Source organism: Aptenodytes patagonicus, chromosome 6 (assembly GCF_965638725.1).
Source record: "Aptenodytes patagonicus chromosome 6, bAptPat1.pri.cur, whole genome shotgun sequence".
Classification (NCBI taxonomy): Eukaryota; Metazoa; Chordata; class Aves; order Sphenisciformes; family Spheniscidae; genus Aptenodytes; species Aptenodytes patagonicus.
This window is the reverse complement of record NC_134954.1, coordinates 33798231-33823497: the sequence shown is the minus strand read 5'-3', so window position 1 is coordinate 33823497 and position 25267 is coordinate 33798231. Positions and strand designations below refer to the sequence as shown.

At 38.9% G+C, this 25267-nt stretch overlaps 1 protein-coding gene across 8 annotated transcripts in view; it reads right to left on the bottom strand.

Annotated features, from left to right (window-relative positions):
- AGAP1 (ArfGAP with GTPase domain, ankyrin repeat and PH domain 1) overlaps window positions 1–25267 on the bottom strand; it is a 392763-nt gene that overhangs the window by 202905 nt on the left and 164591 nt on the right. For all 8 annotated transcript variants that reach the window (XM_076342039.1, XM_076342040.1, XM_076342041.1 and 5 more), the window contains one exon: window positions 24910–25044. In XM_076342039.1, the coding sequence (XP_076198154.1) occupies window positions 24910–25044 (135 nt within the window). The remainder of the gene's footprint in view (window positions 1–24909; window positions 25045–25267) is intronic.

The window sequence follows — 25267 nt, the reverse complement described above, 5'->3', positions numbered from 1 at the left end:
AAGCCAACTAGTGTACTTCATTAACCAATTTAAGGCTACTCACAGTCAAAATCTTCAGATTAATATTGAAGTGCCTGTAATTGAAATGTCAGTCCAGAGGAAGCTATGCAATTAAGACAAACGTTGTTCTATAAAGTGAGTAGAGAATGCAAGAAAGCAGAAATATTTTTGCCCCAGAGCTTTCAGATTCCATCTCATCCCGAAGACAATTCAGTGCTTCTGAATTTAATGTAAATATACTTGCCAAGATATGTGTCTAAAACAGATGAATACTGACTTAACCTATGTGGCAGATATCAAAAATAATCAAGATAGTGACAAGCATTTAAACTATTTTTTTAAAGTCAATTGCATTCTCTCTACTTTTATATACTCAATTAAGCTATCAATTTCAGAGAGATTTTTATTGTAAGCCATCTATCTGTAGTATGAAAAGCTGAACAAAATTTATCTGCAAAGTCAAGAACTCTTCTGCAAATAAACAGGGATATGCCAAGGCTATTTACAGTTGTAAACCAGCAGAATTGATGTTTAGCAAATATTTGGTCTTTGGGGAAGACTGATGCTTATTTCTTATACATTTAAACTTAATTTCACAAGCCAGAATGACTAGAAGTTATATTTTGCTTTAAGGCCTTGTTAATTAAAAGCATGTGAAATTCCTGGTCTGCAAGATGAATAAAATGTCCAAGTCTAGAGAGAAAGCTCTTGAATTGAATGCCTCTTCTTCCATGCCTGACCTAGCTCACCAAAACAAAATTAACCTTCCCACCCCCTGCCACTTTCATCTCAAATGCTACTTTTTGTTAGTCAAACCACTCACTCGTAAGCAGCTCCTGCTAATTTCTCGCTGGATTGTTTATTGGAAGGACTGTACCACTAAGCAGGAAAGCTCAGTGGTCTACCAGTCTGAGCTGTAAAGCAAGGTTTCACCACTCCAGCTCAGCAGATCTGCATTGCAAACCACCACCGTTTCCATTTGCAGATAGAAAAAATTACCTGTACACTAATTCTCACTAAACAAAGCTCTCCTATTCCGCTCTCAAGGCATGGGGCTGACTATCAGAGGACTAAATTCACTCGCAGGAGGAACAGCAGGTCAGCTCCTCTCCCCGAAACCCAGAGCTGCGCCTCCATAATGAACCGATTCCTCTTTGTGCTCCGTTTCAGAGCTAATCACCATTAGAAATACTGTTGCCAGAGTAACTGCTCTGACAGAGTTGTCTTTCCTTGGTTCAAAGGGCTGTTCACATGTCAACTTCTGGTGCAGTGCAAGGCTGCTTTGGCAGGGGCAGCTGGGTCTCTCAAAATCTCATTAGCACAGCTTCATTCAAGTATAAGGACAAGAAAGGCAGAGACCTGGGGGGAAAAAAACTCCTTACAAGAAGTTCAAGACACAAGGTAAGATTGTCTTATTTAGCTCCACACCTCTTAAAACTGAAAACACAAAGGTACCTCTGCATCACGCAATAGATGCATTTAGGGAAACGTCATCTAGCCTGAGACCTGATCTCTCCCTGGTTTTAAGATGGGTCCTGGAAAATGTCCAGAGGTATCAACAATCTGATCACTGCTCTCTTTCCCAAAAGTCAGTGAATAGAGTTACCGCTGCGCCCTTTACATTGCTTTTACCAAGGAACACTTAAAATAGTAAAAGGGAAGGCTCCAGGCATACAATACCTGTAACACCTGGCGATATTTCTCTTGTCATTTATCACTGGTACAGGAGTATTGCGTATTTAGGAGATGCAAACAGTCCTCTCGAATTACCACTAATTTAAATCAAAATTGGTTTCTCGAAAACATGTATAAGACCATTTATCTCCACTGTGTGTCTGAGTATGAGTAAACACCAGGTTCAGTTAAAACCTGCCACTTTGTGCAAAAGATGGCAAGAATCGTGCACTAAATTTTCTTCCACTTATTGACAGACAGAAAATAGCTTTCAGCTGAAGTTGGAATGCTCATGGCTGATTGAAAAACAACAGAAGGGACAGACACTCATGAATACCTATTTTAACTGCTACCGGGGAAAAAAAAAAAACTGAAAGTTTACACAAAGATTACCTTTCATCCTATACTGGTCTCCTATAGTACTTGGGCTTGGATGTAGCAATTTCTTGAGCTACTTTGGGGGGGGAGTGGAGGAGTGAGGGAGGGAAGCCAGTATATATTTGCATGTGTCCTAAAAGTGTTGCCAGAACAAATTCAAGATTTTCAACAACTACAGACTTTAAAAAAAAAAAAAAAAATCAATCACAAATGTGTTAAGGGGAAGCTTCTTGCTGGGTTTGTAGACTGACTCACTCTGACTCACTGTTCCAGGGCGAGGGAAGATTGAGGTGTCCACACACAGCACAGCAGTGTAATCACAGTACTGCTCTGTACCGTGACAAACATACACCTCCCTGTCCTGCTGAGGCGGACATCTCTGCCAAGGGACCTCTCCTTTAATGTTAATATATAGAATACCCCTAAGTCTCATCCTCAGAATTCTTACCTGTTTCAGTTCTTTCCAACAATGACTAATCTGTTCCATGTAACATTATTAGCAGTCAATTTAATACTGTATTCTTCTGTGCAAGCATGTAATATATAAAGCCAAGGCAAGCAAATGCACAAAACCAGTATACAACGTAGTATGTAGTTGCATGAGATGCCACTTCTAGCAGGAAAATCAGCTTAAGAACTTTTAAACCCAGGTCTTTCCAGTGATCCAGTTTAAGCTGTGGTCCAACAATCAGCTGGTATGAGCACAACATACGGCCAGAAATTTCTTAAGCTATTTTTCCCTGTAGAAACAGTGTGCTGTAAAGCCATACCTGTGGAGATGAGTTACCGTTCTGCACTGAACACAAATCCACTTAATGCTCTAACAGACTATGGCGATACTTGCCAGGATAACCTCTATTTCACTTTACAACATGACCAACAAGGGTGGGAAAATGAAGCGTGCAGGTACTCACCTCTGACCCTGCACAGCAAGAAAAGAGTCAAACTATCTGACAAAAAAAAAAATCTATAGTGCAAGGCACCAAAACCATTAAAAAGTTTCACTAGACAAAATGCTTGGTTAACAAATCTTTACTTCTTAAAACCGATTTGATTACATACATACATGATACCTGCATTTTTACTACTTCACTAAAATGCACCTTCCTTTGAAGCGTTGAGTATTCATATTAACCAGATAGCTTTTGTTCTTGTATTGTTTCCCTGTACTTCTCAAGCACCCATGCACAACCTAGAAAGAAAAGCGTCTCAGCGCAGCCTTCTGGTTACCAAGGAAGCAAGGTATTTCACGAGATGTGCCTCTTCCATGATGAGGCTAAGGTAAGTAGGAAGATGTTTAAACCAGTGTATACATTTTAAGTGCTGTTACTTTATTTCTGCTATGTGAAACTACCTGCGTTTGCAGGTTCAAAGTGTCCAAAAATCAAAGAGGATTTCAGTGAAGATAAACTACAGGAGACATGGTATTAAACAATGACAATGCCAAAGCAAATGCAACCATTTCAGCTGACAAGTCAAAAGGTAACATGCTATTAAAACAGTTGGCTAAAAACAAAAGCATCTCCACAATGTGACATCACGGAAATCTAAGCAGCAAAGTATTCCTGCCTTCCTTTCCCAAACACGTACTGCAGAGCTGCCTCATCAAGTAGGCCAGCTAAACTGCTGGCAACAGCCTCTCCGGCTTAAATCAGGGAAAGGAAATGAAGTGACTTAAAAGAATAAACCCCTCAACATTTTTGAAAGTCAGAGCCTCTCTTCCTTTTCCCATCTCCCATTCCTCATTACTTTGGCAATGGAGTTCCAACTCCAACCCTTCCAGCATTAGACAAGTATCTGGAGAGCTGACTGAAGGCACGAGAAACCTATTTCCACCTTGCCCCGACTACTTTGGCTGAGTTCGCCTCCTGCACAGTTAGTAAGTTGGGCAGGCAGGGAGAGGTCCTAGAAGCATCAAATTTTGCAAGGTAGATGCGTAAAGACTACTTCAGATCATACAGAACTCGCAGCTGGAGCCCTTTACTATCAGGATAGTTTTTTCAGTCCTGCCAGAAACTCCTGCTCGCAACCCCGCCTGTCTGACCACTCTAGCTTTGTAGGTGCCCATTCTGCACTCCCCACAGTACCTCTACAAAATGATCCTCCACAATAGCCTTTTCTGCTCACTTTCAGCAATTCCTTCCCATAAAATGCATCCAGACATTGCTGCCAATGACAGCGTAATTTCTCCCTGCAGCCTGTACCTGTATTCTCAGGACATGGAAGAAACGGAGCTTCCAGGGCTTTATTTCTGGAGATACAGTAACTCTTGGTTTCCCTCACTTCTCTCATTGTTAAATACTGAATTTCTGCATCACTCTTGAAATCACAGTAACACTGGATACTGCTTTCCAAAGCCTTTTAAAAGAAGATGTGTTAACTTGGTAATGCTAAATAAACCCACTTAGTTTTCTAAGTTGGAGAGAAGCTATTGCTCCTACACTACGCAAGTAAAATTACACAAATTAATCTTTTCGAAGTGTTGATATATTGTATGGCTGTTGTCACAAGTAAGTTTCTAAAAATAAGTAAAAACCTTCACTAGCTGTGAATGAATACTATATACTGATAGAGAAGACTGCCTTCTCTGATTACACGTTGTCTTCCTTGTGATATCTATTTTAATATAAAAAAGCTAAAATGTAGACAAAAACTTGTTTAAGATTACTCCAGCGAGAGCTTCAAATTTGCTCCCAAAATAGGGAGACCATTTTTAATATAGGATCCAATTCTTACCTGAATTCCCTTTATCTCATTATATTAAAACAAATTTATCTTTATTTATGCCTCAATTACCTTATATAGGGCTGTTAATTTGCTGGAAATGAAGCTATTGTGTAATTGCTCCTATTACTTGCGGGATTTAAATGCCGACTGTAATAAACAGTTACCTTCAGGATGGAACAAAGTCAAGGCTACTCATGTTAATTTTAGGATTGCCAGGACAGCCAAGTACACAGCTATGAAGCTAGGTGAAACACGAACAAAGCAGGATAAATAATGCTATATACTTTGCTTGTCTGTATTAGTCTTCACCTTCTCTAACGTGGGATGGTTAGAACTTCAAGCTATACACAATTGTTTGATATATCCATTTATGTTCTTCTGGGAATGATGGTCTAATACACTGCTCAGCAGCAAGTCTACCTGTAGCACAGCAGGCTCTTCAAAGCAAGCTCAAGCTCACCCTGGCTGTAGTTAACCAACAGAAGACATGTATACACTGAACATAACATACATTACAAAGAAAAGTTGGTATTTTATAAATAGTATAGTTGGTATTTTTATAAATAAAAAGTTTTATTATATTATTACACAGACTCCTCAAAAGACCTTGAAGTTGCATCTTATTACTAAAATGCACAATTCTTTCACCCTACTAAAACAATTTTATAACTCCTGAGATAGCCTAATAGTTCTTGGAAACTATCTGTATTTCATAATACAAGTAAATTGGAAATGTATGTATGAACACACGAATTTTATATTAAAAAATATTGTTTCATGATCACCGCTGTTAATAATCAAGTTCAGCTACAATGGGCTAGTTCAGTGTTAATGTTTCTAAAATATTTTAATACAACTCTCCTTAAAATAAATTTAAAACCACACCTTACTGGTACCTTTGGTTTTTTTGTGATGCTTTCATTGAAATACGTATTTCAGGTCTGGCTCTCAGAACTAACAACTGTTCTTGTTTTACCAGATATGAAAATACAGTTATAAATAAGAATCAGTATTAAATATCTCTAATCAATGCCAATATATTTTTTTCCTCCACAGTTAACTATGATTAACACTGCATATCACTCATTCCCAACTTGGATGCAAATCATTGTCTCCCAAGATTAGGTAAGCAAATATGCCAATAAATCCGCTAGACAATCTGGAAAGCATCTGGCATCTAAAGAAATTTAAAAAATAAATCTATGTTTTCTTCACTACTCAAACTGTTGCAAGTAGAAGCATATGGCTTGAGGATTTATAAGGCAAACACTGTGTCAGACACACAGGTAGACTTTTGCACATGGATTTACCTAATCAGTAAATCATGAAGCTCTATTGATCTTTCCATTAGAACGGAATCAAGTCATAAATCCCGTTATTTCCAACACAAAGGTACAATTTTAAATACAAAGGTTAAAAAACGTTGAAACAAGAAAACAAACCAAGCAGAAAACAGCACATTCAAATACAATGTCAAATTGACATGTTTCATAAAATGTGCATAAATAAAATAATTGGGTTTTTAGCTATCATTTAAGAACAAAATTCTTAAGTATAGTATTGTTGTATGTTATTTAATTCTATGTCAAAACATAGAATTGTTTAGTAATCATATTAATCATGTCAAAACATAGAATTAAATAACATACAACAATACTATACTTAAGAATTTTACCACCTGGCAAGCAATTTCATATTTACATTTTGAAATAGCTTCATGGAAAGCCTATTTTGTGGAGCATGCTGTCAAATTACAGTTTTCACAGACAACATTTCTACTTCCTAAAGATTTAGGCACATCCAATAAGCTCACTAACAGCACACAGACAAGGACACAAAATGATAGAAAGCTTCTGGTTATATTAGTGCGACTCAGATGTATCCATCCTTATAGAAAGAAATAAACTTATTCACATTTACTAAATCAAATTCAACTTAACTTATGCCTCATTCAGACAGTTCTTTTCTCTGTGGAGAAAAGGTTTACATTGTTACCAAAAAAACAGGCCTTTCACTAGAATAATCAATGATTTTTTTTTTTTTTAAACTGCCAAAATGACTTAAAATTGTTTCCTAACAACCCAAAACCTCTGAACCCAGAAGTGCAACTGTGACCTAAGATCAGGGCATGCAGAACTACATGCATACACTGCACACGTGGTCCCAAAACAAGGGCCATATGCCCAGTGCGGCAGGGTGAAAAATGTAACTTGCAAATAGAAGTTATGTATCTTCAAATTCTGAGGTATTGCGGCAGCCCTAAAACTAGCTTGTTTGTAAGCAAGACAAGTTTGGATGCCCTAAGGGCAGGATTTAGCACCCCCTTCACAGAGGATGAAAAGCACGGTGTAGAGTCAATGATCACTGCAAGCACGGGTGACCCAATCTACTGTTTTGCTCCATCTCAAGATGGTCTATGAACTTTCAACATAAACTCCCTTTGGAGACCGAATTGGCAGAAAGCAGACAGATGCTAATCTCTGAAGTTGCAAGACAAGTACGATGTGGCTGGAAGATAGGATAATGACCAGAACGTGGTTTAAGGGCACTCCAAGCACTAGCTACACTGTCCACCTTTCTGATGCTCTGCTAATGGTTCTTGTGGAAAATTACCTAATTTTATTCAGCATTTAAATATCCAGCCTCACTTATGCTCTGTTGCATCCAGGTATTAACTACTTAACCAATGAATACTGAAGACTTTGCATCAGTATTCCATGGCAATTTTGTAACACTCTTCAAAATTCATTTTCAGCCAGTATCTATTTGAAATAATCCATAGAGGTGGCTCTGCCACCAAGAAGTTGGTTCTCTTTTGTTTCCGTGTTTTTAATACCAAACTTCACACAGGCAGAGAAGTTGTAATGCGTATGTTTAATCAAACCCAGCATTTTGTCTCCTAAACTAAATTGCTATTTTTATCCCGTTTTCCAACCACATCGCACTTTCCCTATCACTGTGTGATGCAAGCATGATGATATTGCTCCAAACTGCAGCTTGATTAATAAAACCATATAACTGAAGGCACACTTGAGTTCTGTAGTGGTAGATTAAAATTAATGGCAAGCCATTTCTGTCTTCCCCTGCCCTCCTCGCACATCTGGTAGACACAGTCACATGGCAGGCCAAATACTACAAAGCAGACAATTTACACGTAGAGGAGTCATCCATGCTTTGATTACAAGTATCTGGGCATATCCGAGGTCCGGACGACCAGCAAAACCCCCAACAGCTCTATTTTAACCTGACTCCTGGGATACGGCAAAAACATTATGTTCACGTGGCATTCAAAGGAGCTACAATTACGGAAGTACCAGCAACAAGATGGTATATAATTTGAACAAAGTTTACTTCCCTCACTTTAAATACGGGTATTAATCCTCAAGATGTGGATATTCTCCGCAGAAAAAAACCAAAAAGAAATCGGGTATCGCGTCTCATGCAGAGTATTTCCAGCCTCCTGACTGTCTGCCTCAAACATCAGCAGCTCTGTCTTCAAGATGTGTTGCATCTTTGGACAAAATCAGCTTCATGGCTTTTGGGCACTAGATATATACCACATAGTAGTTATTCCTCCCTAGCAGAATTTTTCAAAATAAAAGAATTTGAGGTACTTTTAAGACACTCAAAAAATCACTATTACAATACTGGTGCAGCTGCACCTGAAGGTGATAATCTCTATCAAACTGCGTTACAATGTAAGAACATATACATTATGCAAAGCAAAAACAGTAATACCACGGCAACATCCAAAAGACATACAAACATATCACCACTTCTGAAGCCTAAGTTATGTACGCTGTTCACCATCAAAATCAAGAATACAACAATGTTCTTGTACTTTAAAGAAAAACCCTCCTCAAAACAAACTACCAAGGTTCTAGATAAGATTATATAAAACACCTCAGCTGATGAGCTCATTGTCCACTGAGCCATCAAAATCCACCTCTTAGACACACTAATTCCTATGAGAAAAATTGCTAAGTTTGTTACCAAGACTGCTTGCTGCTTCACTCACAGGTGAAATAAATCCCATTCCAAAAATGATCTCCACAAATCCAATAGCAGATATAAAGTCATCTACTCTATTACTAAAGACTAAATTATTTATTAGTTTTTGTGGGTTTTATGCACATTCAGCTGTCATGAAAGCAGTAACCCGCCAGAGTAGAAGCATCATATAGCATTTAACATAAATCTCACAAAACATATAAGCCCCCCCTTTGCACTTTAATCATTTGCTAACAGTTACAATAAGATTGTATTAAAAATTTAAACTGCCCTACTTAATGCAATTTACCTTCAAATGTCCATTTCCAGAGAATGAACTCGAATGATATAAATGTCGAACACTTGATCAGATTTATTGCACTGAAGAATATTTCTCTTGATACAGATCTGACGAGTGAAGGCTAATGGCTTTAGTTTTATTACTTTTTAAGCACTTAATGGGAAAATTTAGACATTTTCACAAGACTAAGCTTCAGCAAGAATGGTACATTTACAGTATGACAGCACAGAAGCAAGCTGTGCAATCTCTAAAGAGATGACCGGTTCAACAGCATTATTAATGGAAAGATTAATGTAAAGTATTTATCCAGATAATTTGTCACACAACAGTTAGGCCTGAGTGCCTCTCTGCTAAACAGGGACAGGGAAGATAAGCAGAAACTACTGACTACAGGCAAGTTGCCGTACTGAATTGGGGCCAAAATGCACAATCTCAGGGGAAGACAACTGAAGTCACACTGAGATTGTAAAATAAGGAGCTAAGTGATACTGTGATAGGTACAAATTAATCAGTTCCTGCAGGTGATTAGAGGGCACACTCTAGTTACCCAAGCACTAGCAAATTACAAAAAAAAACCCCACAAAACTACCAGCCTCCCACCTTTCCATTCCAACCATGTTTTCCATAAACATGAAAAGTACTTCCAAAATACTACAAAGCAATAGTTTTGCTTGTCCAAAAAGTTGTTGGGTTGTTTGTTTTTTTTTTAAACTGAAAGACAGCTGGGAGTCCTCAGATTTCAATTAATGTCTAGGTACTTATCCAATCAATCATCAAGTGCTATAAATTTCCTATATGTCTCATTAGTTACACTATTGCACAGCTTAAATCTAAACATACCTTTCCATGAGACTGTAAATTATGATGCATAAGACACAAGCAACTGTATCAGCCATCAGAAGAGGCATAAATGATGAGAGCAAGTCAATTGTATACATGCCAAACTGAAACTGATTTACTCCTCACAATTTTTTTTATACAAAAGTATCACCAACAGAAGCACCACTAACACACTACATCTCTTGGAGTTTGCATATATGACTTGAAACCAGTAATGACCTGTCTTTATTAATATTAACAAATTTATGCACAAAATCCAATTTTCTATGGAAAAAATATTTCTTCAGCATCTGCCAATAACGTGCCTTCATTAAATGCAGATAGGCAAAGGTTTGTTTTTCTTCAAGATCTAAAGTTAAAATTGTTTTTGTGACTCTGAAAACCATCTTCAGCTTTTTCAAAGGTCATGCACGTGGTGAGACACTCCAGAAGGTACCTAACACAGCAGTATCTTGTGTGCTTAGAAATCTTGATGTCTATTATACTGAAAACAGAAAAGAATATGTATTCATACATTTATTAACAAAATTCTATCAACTTTTTAGTCTTATACCAGCTTTATAATAATTCTTCTTCTGAATTAAAGCTCCCCCAGGTGATTAACCAGCGCTCATGCTCTGAGCGAGGCACTGCTTTCTCTACAGTTGATACCAACCCCGCAAAGCCTGGCTGACAGCAGTGCACTGCTTTACTTTCTTCCAAGGAAAGTAGAGGATCCCTTGACTGAGAACAAGTCCTAGATACTACTTTTAAAATCCAAGATAAACAACATTTGTTTCACAAACAAAGCAAAATAATTGACAAACAAATTGCGAAATGTGTCACCACCACATGAAAACAAATTTCCATTTTTCTACCACATCTGCTTCATGCCTAGTTACATCAATTGTTGATTTTCAATCCACTGAGAAAGGACCACACTGGCTTCCCCAGCAGGTGGGACAACTCCTGCCCATGTAGGAGCACTACGGCAGCAAGCGCTGCCAGCTCTGTCTGGTGCCCATAGCCACAGCAGTACCCAGCGGCACCCTCACCTTGTCAGGTATGGCTGGGTCTCACCCTGACATTGTAAGGATAAAGACGATCATCTTCCTCAGAAGAACCTTGCTGGAAATTAAGGCTTCCATCATGCATGTACACATAAGGCAGGAATGAAATTAATCCCAGTAAGAGGACTGCAAATAATTTGGACAATGCAAGGACTTTTTGTTAAGCAGTAATGCCAGCTGAGTAACTACAAAACACACACGTACTGGCACTGGCGCCAAATGGCTGGTAAAGATTTCCCATTTCTCCGCAGAGGTTCCTGAGCGAATGCAGCGTTTGCTACCAAGCACTTGACATGTATGACTGAAACATGCTCAAGAAAACCTGCCTTCTGTCTCTACCTGTGTAGAGACTTCCTTAAAAAGTTCATTTTAAGTTTTAAAAGTTAAAAGGAAACCTTCATTCAAGGGCTATAAACAAAAAAAAAAAAAAAGAAAACCAAAGAAAACCAAACAACAGCAAACTGAGGGCCAAAGCGCACAGCTTGGCTACTCCACATTAGTTACCAATTATCAGCAGGTAATGAAGTGAAGTCAGATGTGCTGACTGTCAAATACCCATTGAGAAACCACTTCTGGCCCCAGCCCCTCTCCAAATCACAGATGCTAGGCAGTTCAAATGAGCATGAAAAAACTCTTCATGGCAAAATTTTTGTACGACACTTGAAATTTTAATAATCTCTTCCTTACATATCCTCCACATCTTTAAATCTAATACTGGTGGAGGCCAGCTTATTGAAATGACATTTGCAGTACTACAAGCACAGGCGTTGGCAAGAAAAGGACTAGCACATTACATGAACCAGTTGTCAGCATTAAGGCAGGCAGTAACAGCCGAGAAAACACAGCACAGGTATTTTAACCAAAAAACTCTCAAAATGCTTTATTAACTGAGGGCGCGTACACGGAGCCACCAGCTGACACCAAACAAGTTTGCCGGAGTCCCCAGTTTCCATAATCCCTTAATAAAACTAGTTGAGCCCCTGTGCCCAACAGTCACACTTAACAGTCAGGATAATTTTCGTAATGCAGAGACAGCCCACGTGGTCCCATCCATCTGCCAACTAACTTTCCAGCTTACTACTTAAAACAAAATGGAGCATGCATTGCTAAAACAAGTCTACATGGATCTCAGGAAGATTGTTACTTCTGGAAAGACAAAATTAATGAAATACCAAAATATGTAAAGAGAGGCTACTCAGAAAGTAGTTCTATATTCTACAGACTTATCTCTGAGTTGTACAATACTATGCTGTATTTTCCATTTTCCACAAAATACTAACTAGATCAGCATGGACAGAATCTGGCCATGCTGCTTTGGGCATGCGCGCATATACAACTCAAATAACTAAGGAAAAGAAACAAAAAGGGTTTGATATAAGTGAACAACATTGATTTACAAAATTTACGTTAAAGATTGCACTACCCCAAGAATCTAGGCATCATTAAAGCAACTGGATGAACAGGACAACAAGCTTCCGTATGTTCAAGGGATATTTTTATCCTTAGCAAAGGATTTGGGATGCCCAGATGCCAACAGCTATCCTAGCCCAATACCGCATCCAGCTAAGGTTTATATCCCTTAACAAGCATCTCAAAATACCCCAACTTGGCGGGCCTGACCATCCACCAGCAGTCTTAGTGACTGGCAGTAAATAAATTTACCTGTTAAGTAATTCACTGTTAAGACTGGTCAGCACATGGGCCAATCCCATCTTCACAAAAACTAAAATAAAATGAGTAGTTTACAGATATAGTTCACTGCGCACTTAATGCTGACAAAAGTCACATTACAAGAATGCTGCAAATGTTCCACCTTTAATGATCAAGAGTTTCCTTCTGCAACACCACGGACTTACCACTGCAAGCAACCTCATCAGATCAAACACCAATTTCAAAATTAAATTATATACAATTAGTTTAAGGATTCTCTACTTTATGACAAATGAGAGAAAAAAAGCGCGTATTTTTTTAACTTGGCAGCAGCGCTGGGTGTTTTCTGGCATAGGCAGGAATTCAGAAGACTAATGCCCACACTCATTCTGTCTCACTCCACACACCACCCCCATACATTCATGCAGGCTTTTAAACCCTGAATACACAAGTGCTAATCCCAGAGAAGCAAACAGTTTCAATAGGATTTGCATATGCATACAGATTAGTTGAAAGGGAACGATTTGCAATGCATTTCAGAAATCACTTTGGAAGAACAATCTATGCTAATAATAAACTTTGATGTTTAAAATGTGTTTGTTACACAACAGAGAACATTACAAAAGGATTATGTTTATTACACCAGTTTTAAGTGTTTGATAGCTCAGACAAAAGCATCCCTTTATTACAAGAGGAAAAAGCGAGTTATTCTCTTTAATAAATGTTACTAAATACACTGCAAACACACCCAGAAACAGACAAGTTATAGGAACTACGAGGTATAAATGTAATATCAGCATTTTGACAGAGTTTTTTGTTTGACAAGTCAGATGAAAGAGCTTCAGTATGCTGTATGCCAGAAATAACAAATACATAAGAGCAACAATTGTTCTCTGGAACCTCAGGGGATGGCTAGAAATACCAGGGCACGATGCACCAACAGAACAGTGCCCACCACAGCTGCTTCTCAAGGTGAAGTCAGATTTTCTCACAAGACTCCCCAGGCTTGGTACTGCCTCCTGCCTTTGTTCTGACAGCCTTCTGACTCTACCCTGAGCACAGGTTTTACTTCCAGGTGTCCCAAAACACTCCGGTGATGCTCTGAGCAGGCTGGTGTTATTCTCACAGCCAGTTTTATAGCAAGGGGCAGGGGGCATGTTCCCTTGCATCCGTCTTGAAAAGACACCTTGCATGTTTGCTCTTATTCATTCATTCAGCAACGCTAAGCCAGCAAAGTCATTTTGTGCCAAAAAATTTGAAGTTAAATCCACAAAAGACATTTAAAACCAACGACCAAGGGACAACATATTAGGGATAATTAAAGAAATCAAGCTTTAGACATTTCACACTGCCCTCTGTATTTGAGAACTTGTTGGACAAGCTGTACAGAACACATGCTGTAAGGCAGCAGATGAGGTGTTAACACGTTTTAAGATTTGTCAATAAAAATTTAAGGGAAAAAAATCAGATTAAGCAATCATGCCATAATAAAGAGCATAGCAGTAGGAAGAGCAATGAAGATCTGCTAGCAAGGCAGACTATCCCCCAAAACGCAGCAAATGAGCCACAGTTTAGACAGGCCTCTTAGAAATAAAAGAGATGCAAGTAAGAAAAGAGTTGTCACTGTAATAAGGAAAATGTAAGATGGCACTTTAAGGAGCTCATGCTCTGCTGAAGCCCTTTTTGGCCCTTATCTAACCTTGTGGTCAGCTCCGCCACCCTCCATTACAGCATCATTAGCAACTGCAAAAGCAGGGTTAAAGAATCATCTCGCTAACAGATATTACCAAGCAGTATTATTATTATTTTTTTTAATCCTCACATTTGGATACATCCCCCACAATTGAGCCCTGTTAGCAGCCGTGCTGTTACCATGTTACTCGCTATGCAATCAGTTTGCTGTTCAGGTCACTTGGCTCAAAAAGAATGGCAGAAATTGTCACTGCTCTTTTCAGCTTCTGTCACCAGCTCCACCAGGAACTGCAGCATGATAAAATTTAGCAGACGGATGTTTTTCCATAATTCAACCTCTGTCAAGCTGACAGGACATCTGACTTATTTCTATTCTGGTTCTCCTTTTCTTCTCTATTGAGAATAAGGCTCTGCAAGATGGAAGACAATTTAGCAGCAGCATTATTTTCCCAGGGTACTAAACACAACAGCAATGCAAATGCATAACGCAGACTGTAAAATGACAAAGCAGGAATAGAATAGAAATTAAAAATCCAAGCACAAAAAACTGAAAGCATGTTTCCACATGATATTTAAAAACACCATGTATTCAGAGAGGCTTCTATGTACAATGCCCTGCATTTAAAAAAAGCAGTAGCTGATTGCTATCGGATTGGACATGATACTTGACACATAACAAAAACTGAGAGCAGATACTGTCATCTTTTCAGATACGCTTACAAAACTGAACACAACCTCCATCTCTGGAGAAAGAAAAATCACAGTCCTTCAGATTAGTGTCTATGTACACATCAGCACACAGAACTAAAACTTAAATCTATGGGTGCAATACAGACATTACTGACACATACATGTCCAACACTAATGTTTAGTATTTGATGGAGGAGAAATTACTATGGTGGAACAATAACAAAAACCACATTTTATTCATGGCACTGAATGCATAAGCAGATGAGGCAGAACACATCCAGAAACAAAGTCTCCAAGTGTACAACAGCAGCTGTAGAAAAGGCAAAGGTTTTAAAAAATAAGGAATTGTCAAACTTTCTCCCTCTTCCAGAATTTGTTTTCATTTCAGTTTTTGGTGTTAATGGAAAACAATTCCTAATTGTTAGCAAGACACTCCACAAATGTGCTTATATCATTTTATCTCTCAAACACAACTTACATGATCCTGTAAAATGCACTGCTTATGCCTCTCACCCTCAGGTCTATCGCCAATAAAAAGCAATTGACCACCAAACAACTATCATGCTTCCTGCCCCAGGATTTCTCTTCAAGTTTGCATTAAGGGATGTAAACCTACTGGACCAATCCTGAATCTTCAGTACTGGAAATCTTATTCTTTCATATTTTGATGAAATATATCAACATTCTTGCTTCCCTTTAGTGAAGAATTTGCATATGATGAACTAAGTCTTTCATTTATTGTATTCTTCAGAAAATGTAGCAGCTGTTACCTACTCCATAACATCAGTAGCTCTGCATTACCATTGTCTTCTAGGTTTCAAGTAACATGCCTTACTGCATATACTTCAAATTAAAGACTTAAAGAAAGTGCCATAAAACTAACCCTATAAAATTTGTAAGTCACATGAAAAGTTCTGCAGAGATTACTGTTTTCTACAAGTAACCTAGCGAATGATGCACTCACCATAGCTAAAATCTAAACCTCCCTGGAACTTTTATTAGCACTACATCATTCGACTCCTCTGTACAAATTACAGCACTTCTTAAATGCCATACCCTGGACTACACCTCCTCATCCCATCATTTAATTCCAAGAATGAGAAAAACGGATGCAGACATGTCATCGGAAGATCTCTTTCTCTTCTTTTCTCCGCCCCTTTTTGAATCTGGGTGCCGATTTGAAGAAACCTGTTGGAGCAGGACAAGTCTCTAAATCCCCAAAGCCTGCAAAGTCCCTGCAATTTTCATGGAAAGCAGCAACCAGGCAAAGGACATGTGAGAGTCCCAACAAACTGCATGGCTGTAACATCAAACAACTGCCAAGCATGAGGGAAACCGCATACAGAAGAGACCTTGTAAGTCCCCAGGGACAAGAGAAAAAAAATCTTGAACCATAACGTATAAAAAGTGTGAATTTCAGTTAATGAGAAAAGATAAATCCAAGGAAAAGGGGGCTTTAATATAGTTTGTTACATTGCTTGCACAAATACCTGCCAGTTTCCAGGCTGGTCCTGCTGATGCTAACTGCTCCCCAGGATGCAGACTTCTTCACACTCCTGCCATTTCTCCAGGAAGTGCTCAATTGGTAGAGCTCATTTCAGGACTTTCTATATCATATTGACTTCAGATATTGAATAGTTTCCTCCTACCGACTAACGTGGGACCCTCCCGTAACAAAGTAAAGTCTGACGTATAACATCGGAACTGGTGAAGAACATACCATCTAAGGGTATGGGTCTGAAAGATTAAATGGAAATCAGTATATCCGGGGAGAGATTCTGTAGAGACATAAAAGGAGCCACTGCAAAACCACCAATGGAGTGAAATTCTTGTTTCCAGAACTGCACAGACTAAATCATCTCATTTATTAATGGTACATAAGAGTTATGGGCAAGCAGGAGTAAGGGCAAAGTTTCATACTAAAATAACATCAAGTTCAGAATAAAACATATACAGAAACAGACTTTGCAAGACAAGCCGTAGCAGATTTGTGTGTTTATACCTTTTTTCCTACTGACTTTCATTACTAAATCCTTTGCATTTTCTGATTCAGTTATACAAAGCTCAGAAGAAAATTCTCTAAAGACAGTTTATAAGATATATTAACACCTATTAAAAATTTTCTCTATCTTCCCCAAGCAATAGAAAATAGGAAAAGGGAAAATACCACATGGTGGTATTCAAGTAAAGAATTTACCCAAGTAAAGAATTACTTCTGTGCTTGGCTGTGGCATGTTCCTGGAGAGACGGACAGCAAAGCAGAGAGGAACATCCTCCAGCAAGCAGAAGGTCTTGGAAAGGGCTGTTCCACTGCATGTGGACCTAATGTCCTACTGCCATGAAAGGGCATGGGTTGTTCCGGTTGATTTTTATTTTTATTTTTTTTAAATCAGGCATCAAAAAAAAAGCTTCTCACAGATGCAATGAAGAAAAACTGAAATTTGGAAACCCTTGTTGAACACTAACAGCTTAAATGTCACCGATGTTCAAATTTAAGAGCAATAACCACGTCTAGAATTACTGCCCATCAGTACCAGGAACGAAGCTGGTGACAGAGCAAGGCCTCAGCTGACAAGGTCATTCCTCAAATCCAGTGTGTTGTCCACACAGGGAGATAAAATCCAAGTCTCTAACTGCTTCAGGTAACCTCAGCGCCCCATGAAATCCAGGGCACCGAGTCAGCACACACAGCCAGGCTGTCGGTGAGTCCCCTCCGGCCAGCTAACGAGCAGTGCTAATGAATTACGAAGCCAACTGCCCCAGGTTCCCTGCCTGGAGGACGCCGGCCGCCACGGGCCGTTCGCGGAAGGAAAGGGGCTGGCGCAGAGAAGTACTCGGGGTAAGCCTCCACGTCTCCGGCGAGGAGGGAGGAGGGGGCGGGGGCGGTTCACGGCCCGCGGGCGGGCGGTAAGGCCGGCGCGGGGGCTGCGCGTCGCCGCCGCCGGGATGGGCCTGTCGGGCCCGGTGCTGCACCCGTCTCTGCGCCGCGGCCGCGGCTCCGGCGCCCCCTGGCGGCCGCTGCGGAAGGCGGGGCTGCAGGCGCCGCCGGCGGCCCCCCGGCACAGCCGCCTGTTCTGCCGGGCTTTGCGTACGCCGAAACGTTACACTGAAGCGTTGGTTTTATCTTCGTTTACACACTCGTTGGTGCTTAAAACGAACGGGGGCTGAGGGTTTGTTGCTCCAGGCTAAGCCGCAGTACTAAGGGCAAAAACTACACCCCTTTTATTTCTCCTTCTTAAAAAAAAAAAAAATGAGGAAAATGCAAATATCTAGACATAACAACCAAAAAGATTTTGGTTTCCCAGTATTGCTGCAGCACAGGGGAGCATCTCAAAGTTTTACCAGGCTGATCCAGTCCATCTTCGACTAACCTAAGTAACAAGTAATCAGAGCGGCACGTCGCTTTGGATGCGGTGCCGCAGCCGTGAGTGCTCTCCAAAAGGTCACCACTGTGCCTTACTGAAATCAAAGGAATTCCAGGAGCCAGAAGACCTGCTCCCCAGGCTCTGCACCGTGCTTGGCTCCCCACTGCCCCAGCCTCCCGCTCCCAAACTGAAGAAGCCTTCGGGCCATATCTAGTGCAAGAGTGAATATTGCCTCTTCCTAAAATAGCTGTCAGCAGAATAGGACTGAGACTTTATCTACTTCCCATTAGACTGATTAACATTTCCTAATGAAAATACATCTATAAAAGCTGACTTGATAATACTGATAGCAAGTGACAGCCTTTCCCCGCAATCCGGCTGTATGAGGATTAATTTGTCATCTTCCATCCCTTAATAGAGAATTTGTACTTCAAGGTACCCCCCCCTTTTAGACATAGTTGTTCAACATAACATTAGAAATATTATTCAGATTTGGAAATAAAATATTTCTGGTAAATGTTTACACATAACAGACACACTCCAAAATAAAAATTAGTTTAATTTGCAAATAAAACATCCAAAAACAGCAGCAACAGTACAGCACCAGAGCTAAATGTCCAAATTGTGAGGCAGCAATGGCCTCTGCCATTATATACCTGTAACTCCTGCCTCGATATTCACAGGTTTATTGCTATTTTTGGCATTTTTATTTCAAAATTTGTGTGTTACAGCCATTCATACAACGTAAAACCTCCCCAAATCTGTGTTCGAGAACTCGTAACAGATGCGTATATCCTACTGCATGCACAACAGCATGGGGTATTTTCAGTTTTCACTTTCTCCCTTGTTTAGGACGCGTGCCAAAGTACTAAAAACCAAACCCCAACCCTAAATAAACCCCAACCTCAACGAATGCATTTTTCCTAAGACAGACATAGCAGCAGCAATGCCATCCATGGTATCAGAGACAAGTAAGTTGCATCAAAAATCTTCCAAGTGCATCTTCACAGGATGCAATGTGTCTAACAGTACCTTAACAGGGAGGCTCTAAACTTTGACATTGCAGAAATCCCTTCCCAACAAGGTTTATCAGTAACATACATACATATATATAAACACACACACGCGCAAAAGAAATACAGTTCTATGTATTCCTACTAACTACACAAGTGAGTCAGACTGCAAGCCCTTAAGATTGGCTTAATCTCCCCAAAATTAAGAAATTGTAAAGTTACAATACTAACATGACTAACCAGTAGGTTTTCAGCATTTTGCCGTACATGTACAGAGTTACAGTAGCAAGTCACAGCGATATAAAGGATCTCCACAATGAAAGTTTATGCTGAAAGACATAAATATCTTCTACTTTGATCACTAGCAGGCACACAACTGAAGTGAATGCTAAGCTACAGTAACAGACTGAACTCTGAATTGAAATTAGATTCAAACTCTTTTGTTTCACACCCAGTGATGCAAGCTACACTGATGGTAAAATTTTATCCTCTAAATATTTGAACATTTGTTTTGCCTTCACGATGTCAGAGAATTGCATAGCACGCAGTTAAATGGGTCAAAGAAAATGTGAACATAAAGCAGGGAAAGACGTGCAATTATGAATACATCATGAACAAAAATAAAAGCAATTCTTATGCATTAACGGTACATCGAGCTAATTCAAGAAGGCTAAAATCATTAAAAAGGCATCCTGGGGCAGTACACAATCATTACAATACTGTGCTGACAACAAATGTTAAAATAATCATTTCCAGTGTCATTGATAAAATCCATTCTGATAAGCAGGAAAAACCCCACCTAATTCTTAATTGGGAAATCTGAAGTAAAATGGATCTTATTAGCATTTGATCTTATTTTTAAAACTTAATTCCCCTGTCCGACAATTCCCAATTCCAAATATCAAAAGCTAAAAAAGAATTTATTATCTTCCATCGTTGGGCACGTTATTAAGCTAATCCCCTGGAACCTGGAATTTTTCTTTTTTATTTCAGACTGAAATTCAGGGCCTGCTCATGCAGCTCCAACTTCAAACAGCATTGAAGATTAGACCCAAGTGGGACAATGCTGAAGGTTAAAGACAGCCTTCTAAAATGTTCAAAATCCTGCTTCACTTTAGAGTACAAACTTTTACACGAAACAGCTGATCGTCACATCACAGGATGCCTGAATACTTATTGCACTCAGGAAATTACAAGCTCTATCACACTATCAAAACAGTTTAATTTGTAAATTATTATTAGGGTATCAGAAACGAGTGATTCATCATATGCACATTCCAAAGGACTACACATCCTGACTACTGTTTACAAATTACAGTTTTCAGCTTCTTAAAGCATTAAAAAAGTTATCTAAAAATACATAGATGTACATTAACTACACATCAGCCTTCATAAAGTTTCTGCAGACAGAAGTGAAATATTATTGTAAAGCAGTGTTCGTATTACAAAAGTATGAACCTATGGACTTGATGATCTCAAAGGTCTTTTCCAACCTAAATGTTTCTATACTCTGTTACAATTAACAGTGAGCTTATCAATGTAATGAAGCATTGTAAACAATGTATTTGGATTTAACTAAAGAATAAAGTAGCATTTTCATAATAATAATCATTCAAGTTAAATTATTCTACCACTCAACCGAGGGGCAAATAGGAAATTAGTTATAATAGACAAAAGTCATAATAGATGACCACTAAGAGAGTTCAGTGGATGCTTGCAGGGGAAAAATCAGAAATTTAATTTCTAATGTGTGTGCAATGAAGGAGTAAAAACCCTTCAATGCCATTTCAAATTTCTTCATCCAAATGGTAGGTCTACATCACATCAAGGCAGAAAACAGAAACAAGAAAATAGATTTTTAGAGAAGGCTTGTAAAACAGCGCCTTTTGTAACAAAACTAGTAACTGGTATGTTAAAGAAAAGCCTGCTGTAACTTGGAGTGGTAACAGGGGTTTGGATAATGCAAGTTTACAGACAGTTTCAGATTTACCAACTCACTGGCAATTCAAAGTTCCTGAAAAACAGAAGGGGGAGAAGAACAGGGTGCATTTGGACCACAATTATGTATGTAAATCACAGCTGATGTAAACCATTGCATAGTGTTTGGCTTGATTAAAATAGGACTTGTTGCTTGCAAAGTGAGAGCACTAAAGCTAACATGACTAAACCAAACCCAACCTCCCCCATTGCATCTCCTACAATATCCACATTTTCAAAAAAAGAATCCATACCAAGCAACAGTATCCTAAAAAACATAAAGGAAGTGAAGCGTTCATCAAAGTTACAAGCCAGCAAAAGCTGTGGGACCTTGGTCAACATACTGAAATACCCTTACAGAAATACCAAAGCAAACACTTGGAGCATCTAAACATGGAGCAAAACCTACCCCAGAATATAATAATTAATGATTAAATCCTATACCTAAATTCCAAGAACGGATATCCATCCAGCTGGGAGCAAAGTCTAGAAACAATACACAGAAAGCAGTCTTAATTGGTATAGTAGCTCCATGTCTTGTATACAGCTACTAATTTGTCAACAACTATTTTTCCTCAGCTACAAACAGTAAGAAAACCTGTCTTGTCCATTCATCTACTAATGAACATTTTTGTAATGCAATAATTGGTCTATACCCCTTTCAAGTTTGCTGAAAAACACAGTTAATTTATGAAAGCTGCTGACACTAACTTGGGGTTTCCGCAAAATAATAAGAAATGCTTAAGAATGTACTGGGCGAAGAACTGCTTAGCCTGTCCCTCCTCCCCTCATCCCTTCTTCTCCTTGTTCATTGACAATATTTACCTCAAGAAGTGTTTTTTAAAGTCAGACTAGGCTTTCTGATACTGGATAATTCGCTCCATTTATTCTGGAGAGGATCTGAACACAAAGAGAATTTATTAACCAGTGCTGTGTGTTGCTTGCTTTTGAGCAAACAGGGCTCAAAAGTCCCTTGAGGGGGACCGAACAGGCAGTTCCTCAAAAGGTTGTATTGCAGAATTCACTTGCATTTAAAAAAAAAAAAATATATATATGAATAAACCACAGTTATGAAGTCCAAGTCATGCAACCAGGCAGATATTTGGTTCCCTTGTTGAAGAGGGGCCCAATTCCTTTAGTATAAGATGAGGAAGAGCCACTCCAGTTTAACAGCAGCTTCAGAGAAGACGCGATACTAAGCAGAAGCCAGCAAGGTAACAGACTAGCTGCACACAGTCAGACTCACAGAGCACTGAAATATTCTATAGTTGATGTGGCAGGGATGTCAAGTCACAAGCCACTGTGGGGAATTTTACTAAATCACATCAGGTGTGGTTGTGTACATTTTATATCCCATGCCTATCACCATACAATGAAGTTGGATCAAAAATTGGAGAGAGTGTGTGTGTGTAAAACCAGTGTACATTTCATCATACTACCTTTTATTTCCTATTGAATGCAATTTCACCAAAGATGTAACCTGTTCTTTGCCCAAAAGTAAAAAAAACATGAAGTTATTGCCATTAGTCAAAAGCTTTCACAGTATTAATGGTCATTAAAGCAATGGTGATAATAGCCAGCACCTACAGCACCAGCTGGTGCCAAGTGACAGCCCTCCCCAACATACCACCTATCTCCCAGTAAGTCAGACTGCTGATGTACATTACAATGATATTTAACATCCTTTTTCTAGAGGAAAGATAATTTAGAAGTTTTCTTCAAACTTCTGCACTTCTACCCCTTGCCTTTCAAAGGTCTGCATTATAGACTACATGAACCCCCTGAAGAAGCCACTAAAAAACACTGTTAAGCCTATATTGAACCTGAACGTCCTAGAGTTGCACAAACCAAGTCATTTAAACAAGTGCTCCCTAACTTGCACTGTTCATTCACGCCCCCTCATTCAATGGGGTTAAGAAGTTGCTTTGTTTCCTGCTGAAACAAACAGCAAAAATTATCAGGAATTGGATTTGGTCCCAGTCTGGCAACTGTAACACATTTATAGAGAAGCATTCCTAATCCTATTAGTTGGCAAATATTAAATAGTTGGTTGACAGCCATGTAGGTAAAACAAAGCTTGATATTTCTTAAACACATGATGTTTGTCAATTCTTTCTACTTACTACTGAAATTTAGTAGAGAGACAAGCTTCCTGGAAGCTTACAGACTAGCTTTTTGCCAAGAGACTTCTCTCTCGGGGACACACACACACAGACCGCAGGGAAGTAGACTGTACAAAGATCCACAAACAGCACGACTTGGAATATATAATTAAAAATCTAACTATAGCTAGCACTCAAAAATAAATGTACTAACAAAAAACCCTAATGGTTCCTTGAAACTCATATTCAACATAGAAAATCTAGGTAGTGAAAACAGTAATTTCTGCAACTAGTTCAAGCAAAAACAGTGAGCAAAGCACGAAGATACAGCTTTAAATGCTTTTGTCTGAAATCCTATCAACAAGATGGGTAAAAATACCCTTATTTGGAATTAAACAGTGCACTGGACGTCAGTATTTTCCATTTAAAAATTTGAATGTTTTGCTTTCTTTTTTTTTTATTTTAGCTGTCTTTGTACTCATTTCTGATACATACTGATGTGACACTGTCTCACATAACCACAGATGGCACAGGTCTTTGCAATGAAAAGCTGACAACAAAAAAAAAACAGAACTAAGGAGCTCTGAGAAGTATTTCAACATAATTAAGAAGGTTTTTACACACAGAAGAACTGCTGTGATGAAGGGCCGACACGTTCGGCCACTAGACAACTATGGCTAGAAGACAGCAAAGCCCAAGACACCTGGCTGAATTTCCACTAGAGGGTGCACAAAGCCCATCTCATACAGCAAAGACCAAGTTCAGCCTCGCTTCTCCAGCCACAGAAGTTCTTCCAAGGGGCAACTGTTCCAAAATAGTTACAGATGGTCAGAAAGCACTTTTGTTATTCCTTTTTTTGAGATGGTACACAATGATCCCAAATACCTCCTACAAGGCAAACTAGAACATTGCTGCTAATGATGTTTTAAATCACCCTTAAGCAGCCAGCTTTACTTCTAAACCCCTACACAAAACTGTCAACTTCTAAGACTCCATGAACGCCATGAGTTACTTCTCATGATTACCCTATTCCTATCAATTTTTTCAATTTATTCTCACTTTCTCAAATGTGCAAGACAATTTTCAACTACTTTGCACAAATAGCCTCCCAACATCCCCATGAGCACTAAATCAAAACAAAGAAAACTTTGCTAAAACAAAGCAAGCACCAAAGAAAACTGAAGAATAAATAAAGACTGAAAATAGCTTAAGATGCTTAAGACTAAAGGTGCTGGTAGAGAATACAACAGTGTACATGTGCTGTGTTCAGCATAAGGAGCCCTCTACTTCACTTAAGATAATATAACAAAACAAATCCCTAAAAATGAGCATTTTCTTTAACTAAATGTTAATGAATACTTGCAAAACAGTCAAGTACCTGAGCTATCAGACATCGGTGCTTATTTAAAAAAAACAGCTACAGTATTGCACGATATGCTGGATGAAAAAAGTAATCTTTACCATCTTGGAACACTCTCTCCACATTGAGTCCGTAAGTAGCACAGGTTTCATAGTAAGTGCATCTCTTGAGATCATTCGATAACTTCCTCGCTCTGGCATCATCTATGACACGTGGATTACTGGAACTTATAGCATCTACAGCAACAGCAGAGAAAAAAAATTAAATATTTAAATATAATTTGAAAACATCACCTTACAATTATCAGTACCCAAGCAGTCAATTTAAGTACAAACCATGAGACACTTAGAATTTTTAGAAAACAACAGGGGTGCACATCACTAATTTCATACTTTGTCACGAGCACACCAATTGATTCTAAAAACCAGGAAAAACTTCAAATGCTTTTTGGTTAACTTA